Source organism: Asparagus officinalis, chromosome 7, assembly GCF_001876935.1.
Source record: "Asparagus officinalis chromosome 7, Aspof.V1, whole genome shotgun sequence".
Taxonomy (NCBI): Eukaryota; Viridiplantae; Streptophyta; class Magnoliopsida; order Asparagales; family Asparagaceae; genus Asparagus; species Asparagus officinalis.
Window position 1 is genome coordinate 12,287,457 of NC_033800.1, and position 10,048 is coordinate 12,297,504.

At 35.3% G+C, this 10,048-nt stretch overlaps 1 protein-coding gene across 1 annotated transcript in view; it reads left to right on the forward strand.

Annotated features, from left to right (window-relative positions):
- LOC109848996 (dnaJ homolog subfamily B member 13-like) overlaps positions 1–5,350 on the forward strand; it is a 12,784-nt gene extending 7,434 nt beyond the window's left edge. The window contains exon 3 of the mRNA XM_020418758.1: positions 4,278–5,350. Within this exon, the coding sequence (XP_020274347.1) occupies positions 4,278–4,719 (442 nt within the window). The 3' untranslated portion in view covers positions 4,720–5,350. The remainder of the gene's footprint in view (positions 1–4,277) is intronic.

Consider the following 10,048-nt stretch of genomic DNA (forward strand, 5'->3'; position numbering starts at 1 on the left):
GCCGCCGTTGTCATCGCTCAGTCGCCGCCGTTGTCGTCGTTCAATTCGCCGCCACGTCGTTCTCCAGTTCAACGTTATCGCACCACATCCAGAGGTCCCTCAAGTCGAGCCTGTTCAGGGCGACAAAGGTTTTGTTTTCTCTATTTTTCTGTTAATCTTATTTTATTAGTTAATTGCATGAATATTTCATCTCTAAACTCGTATCATATATTCACTGTTTAGATTATATTTGTGAGTTGAGAGTAATTGAGCATGTGTCTGTTAAAATTTAATATTGATTATAGAATTTGTGCATGATAATGAATATTACAATTAAATTGATTGAGATGAGAATTATTCATAATTATTGATGCAAACTTTGTTAAATCCATCCGTCACATTAGTTGTTTTGAATTTAATTCCTGCCAAAGATCATGAAATTTGGTGAAACGATGTGTTATTTAAATTAAATCGCTTATTCTGATGGACTCCTGTCCTGTTTCACATCATCATATTTCACTTCTGCTAGCGATTTTCTTTTTGAAGATTTTGTTGTATCCAGTGGAAGTTCCTCAATGAAAATAGAGAGAATAGTATAACAAAACAGAATCAACCTTCATTCCTTAATATAAAAGTTAAAAGCCAAAGAAAAGAAGAAAAGGATATGGGTGTTATGATGCTGGTAGTTGTTCATGTGTGTGTCTCTGAGCTATACAAATGTGCATGTCCTTTTTTCTTTTTTCGGAGGTGGGTTGGGGGTTTGTGTTACAACACAACATAATAAATGGATGGTAAAGTTAGGTTGATGGTTGATTTAGTAAAAAGAAGGTAAGAGAAAACCAAGGTGATCTATATTCTTTACCTAATTTGATATAAATACCAGTACACAATGTTGTAAAAAGCGAGAAAAGTGCTCAAAAAAGCTAAACGAGCACATTGTCGCTCCATAAGGCCCAAAGCAGCCAAAAAAACGCTTTCGGTATGGAAGTTGTCTAAAAGCAGGCAAAGCAGATTAAAAGCTATTTAAAGCAGTCGAAAAGCTGCCCAAAGCGGCACATGCACTAGTGTTAAGTGGTGGGACCAATTTACATGAGTTTTTTTTTTCTCTTTTTTGTAAAAGGTTTCTACTTGAAGTTTGGAGGAAAATTGGAGCAATATAATGATGTTGATAGGTATGTATTTAATATTAATTGTATTTAATAGTTATGTATTTAATATCATCAAACATGCATTTTAGAGAAAAGAATTCCTTCAATTTTTTTCTTGTTTTATAATTTTTATAATTTTCTTGAATTTTTCTTATTTTGTTGACTTTTTTGTGCGTATTTAAAATTTTAATAGGATTTGGACTGCCTTTTTTCCTTCTCGTTTTTTTTTTGCTTTGAACTGCTGAAAGCCCCCAAAAGCCCAAGCAGCGGCTCACCGCTTTCTGCTTTCCACAACCTTGCAAGTACATTACAAACCAACAACTAGAAAGAAAAGCAAGCTTACTAATGGAATTGTTTCTTTTGTCGCAATGGAATAAGCGAGATAATCTTCAAGATATTCAACTAGTCTAAAATGAGAATAATGGCTTCCGAAGAGTTTTATCCTTCAGAAAAAGTAATAACAAAATTGTGTCAATTGTGATGCTTTTAGTAGGAACATTCAGCCTGTTAATGATGGCATGAATGTTTATCCTATGTTACATGGGTGCAGGTGCGTGTATTGGGGCAGATATAAGAAATGAAAAACTTGTAAAAGGTAGGATACAAAGACACCAATATATGTGAACATATTGAAATTAATAATTTACATGAGGCCGATTTTGTTTTTTTAGTCATATGTTATGAAAACTAAAATTCGTATACCATTTTTTATGTTTATTTGTTTAGTAGATTATAAATTATTCTCTGAACTAGATACTTTAATGGTCCTTTAAAATTATACTCATGAATTGTGTATGAGCTGAAACAAATCCGACCCATGTCTAGTGAGTTGCGTGAAGTGATTGTGAAGTGTAAGCCAGAATTTGCATTATATAATTGAGTCAATGTTATAGAAAATGTGAGGTGTGAGCTGGCACCTAGCACCTAGGCGGAAGCCTAGGTGGGGTCTAGACGGATTTCTTTTTTTGTTTAGTGCTGGTTGATGAGGTTTTATTGAAGGTCGGAGGAGGTGGAGGTGTTTGTAGTCAGTAGAGGAGGTTGAAAGGGTTTGGAGAAGTTCAGAGGATATGGAGGCGACAGCGTAGGAAATCCAGTCCAAGACCTATGCGGTGCACCTACACGGTACACTCCGTGTAAGCTTTACACATTTTCCTAGGTGCTCTCAATATCTAGGCGGGTGGTCTAGGTACCTCTTAAGCCTAGGAAGGTTAGATAGCTTTTTAAAACAATGCATTGAACACATGTCTGGACAAGGAGTGTTCAAGGATTGTCCAAAGAGTGTCGTAGGTGGTCATGGGTATGGGGGAACCTAGACGATGTGTCTGGGTAACTTAGGTTTTATCTGCTACATAGTTGAAGTAGTATATACATTGCTGTGTTGTGGATGTCTGCTATATAGTTGAAGTAGTATACAAATTGCTGTGTTGTGGATATCAGTAATGGACACAACATTGTTGTGTAGAAGGCAAGAGTTTGCTTGAGAAGAGGCAGGTGGGGAGATCATTGTTGTGTAGAAGGCAGGAGTTCGTTTGAGAAGAGAGGTGGGGGGAGAGATAGAGAGAGAGCCAAAAATGCCAATTATTGAACGAATTCCCGAAATGATTTTTTAGTACCTTAACATTATGATAAACTTCAAATATAATAACTTTCAAAGTAATCTAGGTTTTCATTTGGATGATTTGGCGCCCTGCTTTCTTTCTTTTCTTACTTTTAGTTGAAAGTTTAAAATGTATGGAAGAGAGATTTGATGTAGCCAGATTCAAATGTTTGGAAATTCCCCCTTCTTGTTTTCAGAAGAAAACTTCTTAACCCAATCTGCTGTTACATTTGACATAATATCTCAATAACCAGTTGGACAACACACTATTCTGTAACATTCAGAAAGTTTATGGGAACCAGAATATAAAACTCCTATAGAAGTCCACTTTGTAATGTCAACATTAGTGAGAAATAGAGGTTGCTAGTTTGAAGTTAACAGTTTTTTTCACTTGCATTCATACTTTTTACTGCTTGTAATTCATAATAGTCCCACATAGGGTACTTGATTTCTTAAATGCTAAGTTGCATGAAAACGGGCACGGGTGCGAGTACGGGTAAGGGACACGGTAAAACTGTAAAATGTAGGGTACGGGGACACGACTACATATACATATTGAATTAATAATGTACATGAGATAATTTTTCCCCGCTTCATTGGTCATTAGAATTAAAATTCTGATCACATTCTTGAGTTTCTTTTATCATATTGATTATCGTGAATTGTAAATTACTCATTTTTTTACTAGACATCTAAACGACCCATTAACTATATAGTTTTGAACTTGGGTATGGACTGAAACGAACCCGACCCGTATCTCATTAGTTTCAAAAGACGGATGTGAAGTGTAAGCTCTACGTCCAGGAAGTCTTTGACAAGTGTTTTAAATTAACACATATATCTTATAATTGAGTACATGTTGTAATAAATGCATGCATATATTCAAGAAGTGTCTATGAAGTTTGGGTACGGGAAAGTGTCGGGTACGTGTCCGGTATGGGTACGGCTTCAATATAGAAGTACCCGGGTAACATAGCTTAAATGTGTGGATGATATTAATCGTTGTAATACCATTTGACCATGCAAGGAAAATGCTAATCAAATTACACGTAAGAGTCGACAATTCAGAAAAACATGCAGTCATGCACACACATCACTCAACTGCTAGTCCTTTTTCTTTCTTTCTTTTTTCCTTTTCTTTCCTTTTCTTTTTTTTCCCTGTAACATATCACTTGTTGATAGTTACATAGTAGTTCCATGCCCTTTTGTTGCTGTTTAAAAGATGCATCTTGAAGTTTCTATATGTGCAAAGATTCGTCGCTCATGCACTATGTTAAATATATCATTTAGTTCATTGCCTAACAAGATTACCTGGTTCATTATCCTTTTCTATGTTAAATATATCATTTAGTTCATTGCCTAACAAGATTACCTGGTTCATTATCCTTTTATATATGATCTTCATAAATGTACTAGTGAAAGTTTCTGCCTAACAAGATTACCTGGTTCATTATCCTTTTATATATGATCTTCATAAATGTACTAGTGAAAGTTTCTGGTCTGCAATATCTTATATTTATTTGATTACTGTATTCCGTGTCTTTGTTCTATAGGAGACCAAAAACTGTGGAAGAGATCTTAACAATAGATATAAAACCCGGATGGAAGAAGGGCACAAAGATCACATTTCCAGAAAAAGGCAATGAGCAACACAACCTAATACCTGCAGATCTTGTCTTCATTATCGATGAGAGGCCACATGGTGTCTTCAAGAGAGAAGGCAATGATTTATTTGTCACCCAAAAGCTCTCTCTTCTTGAAGCCCTAACAGATTACACTGTACAACTGACAACCCTGGATGGCCGAAGTCTTACAATTCCCATTAACTCCATAATTAGTACTGATTATGAGCATGTTGTTCAAGGTGAAGGAATGCCAATCGCGAAGGATTCATCAAAGAAAGGGAATTTAAGGATCAGGTTTCAGATCATGTTTCCGATGAGGCTTACAGCAGAGCAGAAGCAGGGTATCCAGAAAATGCTGACTCCTTCCTGAAACTTGTGAACTTATCCTTCTAACTAGGCTTATTTTCACTTTTTTACCCCAAAGTTTATCTTATTTTTTCACTTTTGATGCTAAAGTATTTTTTTAGCACTTAGATACTCCAAAGTTTCAGACCCATTTTATTGTCATACCCTGCCAGATTTTGTTAGATTTTCTGTTAAATTTAAATCATGTGCCTAGCGTGTGTAAGCCATATATAATTTATATCATGTGCTTAGCGTGTGGTACTCTCATCTATTACTGTCGGGAACATTTGGATAAGTGAACCTTACAAGTTTGATAGAAAACCTGACGACATCTGCATGGATGCATCAAAGTGAAATGAGACTGAAACTTTGGGGGTATCAAACTGATATAAAACACTTTGGATATCAAAGAGAAAAGTTGGGTAAGCTTTTGGGTACCGAATTGAAAATAATCCGTCTAAATACTTGCAATCTCTTAACACTAACAGTTTTTAGAATTGCAAGTTGTTGATTAATTAAGATCATATTGAGAAGCAGGCGCTGGACTTTAATGTAATTTTTGTCTCTACTGATTGTGGAAAATACTGCTGTTGGAATTACGTATTTTGTGTTATTTTCTTGGAAGCTTGCATCTTGAAATGATTCTGCGTTCTCAATTTCAATGTATTTCTGTCGATGAAGTTGTTTAATGGGTTTTTTCCTCTGCATTTTTCATGCACTTGCCAATGAATTTGTAAGCAGCACATCACCTACCAATTCAACTGGTTCTGGTAACGTTTTTTTTACTTTAATTTCTTTTTGTGAGTATTTATAATTGTTTTTACCTGTTAAACTTTTGACTTCCTAATTATCAATGGCTTCAGTACTAGCGCAAGCTTTTTTCTTTAATTTAGCGTTTGATTTGTTGTGAAAAGTTTGCTGTTCTCTGCCAAAAATCCAAGGGAGATGATTGGCAGTTCTATTACCCTTGATTTTGGATATTATGCCAACTGTGAACTTCTCATGCTTAATTATGAGTTCTTAGTGTTTGATATGGAACACAAATGTATGCGTGTATCTAGAATCTCAGCGGTCCAACTTCCTCCGCATAACTATGGTAAGATATTTGCAATTACAGACGTGGCCTAGCCTTTTAATTATAATTAAATATAATAGTAGACAATTTGCCCTTGTGTTCTTTTAGGGTTTATTGCTATTCTCTGTATCTTTGTTTTCACTTCATTATCTTGATGGAACGAGCGAGAGAGCGGGCCTCCCTACAGCTTTCCCTTGACGAAACCTCAATCGATCATCGCGGCTAAATTACATTGGCCCAAGGTGAAATGTCAAATGATATGATTGATTTGAAACTAAAAAAGGGAAACAATTAGTGCATTTAATCAGCATTTAATCAAATCATGAGATTGACGGGTTCATCGTCAGGTGCCATCCTAAGTTTCACTTTCACGTTTTATTTCATGATTAACGAAAAGATTATGGTTCCAGGTAATGATTCTTGAGACAAGGAATTCAATACCTTTCAACTTTAGGCTAATGATTGGAAGTAAGAAATCATATATTACTGTGCTTTTTCTTCCTTTGCAATCGTCATTGTTGTTTTAATTTTTACTCCCAACGCACGCTTGTATCCTTTCATCACTCGTGCGTTCAAGCCGCAGCTTCAATTTGAGGAACACGCATGGAACATATTCGTGTTGGATTTGGAAATTTGTAACGTGAGAGATGAAATGAACACGTCTCACAATTTTTAATTATCTTAATGATGTTTTTTTATAGTCCCCTTGACAGAAATTTAACCTTATTAGGGTGCACTTTTACCTCAGGAACATAATAGCATAAGTAAAACATTGGTAACAACCTCTACCGTTGTGGAACAATACGCTTCTTCATTTTGTTATTCAGACATAAACAGTGTTATGATTTGCTCTATATCGACTCTTACCAAGTTCTATCATATCATTCGTACCCTCTGACAAGTATGCAAAAGGCCCATTGTTGATAAAAAAAAAACTAATTAAAAAAATCACGACACATATATTATATGCATTAAAAAAACTAATTAAAAAAAGCATTATATGCAGTGAGTAAGCTAAACAGGGCCTACAGTTTGGTGACTCATACGCGGTGTTCTCAGATGACACAAATAAATCACGACAGAGATTTCAGACAGATATCCGAGTTACAAAACACGGCACGGCTCAAGTCATCTTTAATTTGTCCATTTATTCGAACAAAGAGTTTGGCATAATGTTGATCGCAAACCATCATAATGATGATTTTCAATGAATTAAATAATTAAAAAAATAGTCATATTCTAATCATTATACACTCATATCCCTATTTCTCACTCGGCTTAATTGGTGGTTTTTCTCTTAGGGTCTGTTTGGTACATTTCCGAAAAAAAAGAAAACAGAAAACTAGTTTGAAAACCATTTCTGGACATTTCAGAGGGTTTCCCCCATTTGACTTATTTGGTTTGTTTCACATTGAAGTCATAGGCCGGAAAACAAGGACTTCCATTTCTTGGGTTTGTTTCAACATCCAAAAATTAAGGAATACCATGAGTTTTCTAATTAAATATTCAGCGACGGGACACTAAATAATATCATTTACTTCCGGCCGTCGTTTCAATAGTGCTTTGAGTAATATTAAATTCATTAATGAGACATTTCTCACCTATTTCAGAGTTAAAAGCTCTGAAATAGGTTTTTTTTTTCCAAATTTTGACGTGGCACCCCATTGCAGCCCTCCTTTTCTTTAAATCACCCAGCGAAGCAAACACTGGAATTGAAAATGTCTTGAAACCAAAATCCTATGTGGCTAAGGGGTCAGATTTTAAATCGCCCATTTCTCTCTTTATTTGCGCAAACAAACAACCCCTTAAAAACATTGTACCGGGTTCCGGGCCCGGTCGGTGCCCGGCCCGAGCGAGAAAATCGTCCGGGCAAAAATAACCGGGCTTGGCGGCCTGGTCCGATGCTCGGCCCGGGCGCAACGGTCACCTAAGAGGTGACCGTTGCGGGCAAAAGTCAGGCCGGGCCAGCATAAACGGTCCGCCCCGGCCATAACGGTCAAATTGGCTCTTTTGATCGTTTTGCCCCTAAAAACGGTAATATGGTGAGGGTATTTTAGTCATTTGCCTAGGGGGCTGCCTCTATAAATAGAGGAGGTTTTCATTTATTTTCCTCACACCAAAGCTCACCCACTTCTCTCTTATATTCTCTTATACACTCTTATACTCTCTAATAATCTCTTATACTCTCTAATTCTTTAATCAAATGGCTACCGAATATGATTATGAAGGGCAAAACCTATCTCCCGATTTTGAAATGAGTCCTCCTACCGGATCTACTCCTACCGATCCTACTGATGTTAATCCCGGATCCGGTGGCGACGATTCTACACCAAGAGCTTCTAAAAGGCTGAGATCCGATGTGTGCAATTTTTACGAGAAGATAGACACCAAGGATGAACACGGTAGGATCCTCACCCATAAGGCTAAATATGCGTTGTGCGGTAAGATTTTCCAAGCTCATCATAAGAGTGGCACCAACCATCTCAAACGCCATTTAGATAAACACAACAGTCAGACGCCTCAAGGTGATATCCGACAATCTATGATCTCGCAATCCTCAACTTCTAGTAGTCTCGGAAGTTGGAGTTATGACGCAGCCCGTGCCAAGAAATACATCACCAGGTTTATCATTTTTAAGAATATTCCTTTTAGATTAGTAGAAGATGATGAATTTGAAGATTTATATACAGATGGTTTTTACCCCGCATTTAAAAAATTTTCTTGTCATATTTGTTAACGTGATATTTTAAAACATTATCAAGAGGAACAAGTAAAAATAATTTCTTATTTTCAAAGTTTAAACTATAAATTTTCTTTAACTTCTGATATTTGGACATCTAAAGCACAAACTGGTTATATATGCATCACAACACACTGAATTGATGAAAATTGACAAATATTTAAAAGTGTTATTTTCTTTATTGCAATTGAAGAGTCACATACTGGTATTAATGCTGTAAATTTAATAATTAAAAAACTTATGAAACTAGAAATTTTAGAAAGAATATTTTCTCTTTCACGATAATGCAAGTAATAACAATGTAGCTGTTGATTTTATCAAAACAACTTTATCATTGCCATGTCATGGTGATATTTTTCATATTAGATGCATCTGTCATATTTTAAATTTAATTGTTCAAAGTACATTTACTGAAATTAAGTTCATGATAGAAAATGTTAAGTCAGTAACTTATATGCATAATGCTTCTGAACAAAGAATTAGAAGGTGAAAACAATTCTGTAAAAGAAAAAATGTAAAGCCGAGGCTAATTTCTAAAGATGTTGACCATAGGTAGAATTCCACCTATGCAATGTTAAGTGTAGCAATAGAATATAAAAAAATTATAAATAATTTTATTGCTTATTATTCTTCTAGTTCTAGCTCTGGTAGCACCTATGGAATAACTGAAGAGAAATGGACAATTATAAGTGATTTAAAAGAAATGTTATAAATTTTTTATGATGCTACAATGTTATTATCAGACTGTTATTATTCAACCATTACTTTAGTTGCTTTACAAATTTTAAATATTCAATTTTTTTGGTAAATATCATATGGATGATACTTTTTGAGCTATAATTTTTTAAATGGAGAGCAAATTTAATAAGTATTTTAGGCATATTCCTCATATTTTTGGTTTGGGGGTTCTTATTGATCCGCAATTGAAGGATATTGGCTTCGAAGTTTGTTACAATCCTTGTATGGTAATCAGATTATAGACTTAGATGATGGATCAACCATTACTGCTACTTCTCATCATAATACTATTAGAAATTATTTTCAAACCTTATATGATGAGTATGTAGCTAAACATAGTGTAGCTGCACAACAGTCTACAACTTTGGCTTTTTCAAGCTCAAGTCGAGGTAAAAATATAAGTTTTGATAGATATGCAATGGTAGCTGAACTAACTGGTGGATTTGGACTTCGATCATCATTGGAGGTTTCTGAAATAGATGGATATTTATCTGCTTTTTTAGTTAAATGTAAAAATAATAATTTAGATATTTTGTAATGGTGGAGAATATATGGACCGGTTTCATATCCTATACTTTCCACCATGGTTCATGATTTACTAACAGTGCAGGTTTTGACGATAGCTTCGGAATCCGCCTTCAACATAGTAGGACGTTTGATCGATGACCACAGGACATCGTTAGATTCGTATACTATACAAGCGGTGATGTGCTTATAAGATTGGTAAAGGTACGAGAAGAGAACGTAAGACACCAATCGGTTCGCTGGAATTGAAGATAAATTTGAAGAATTAGGACTAGC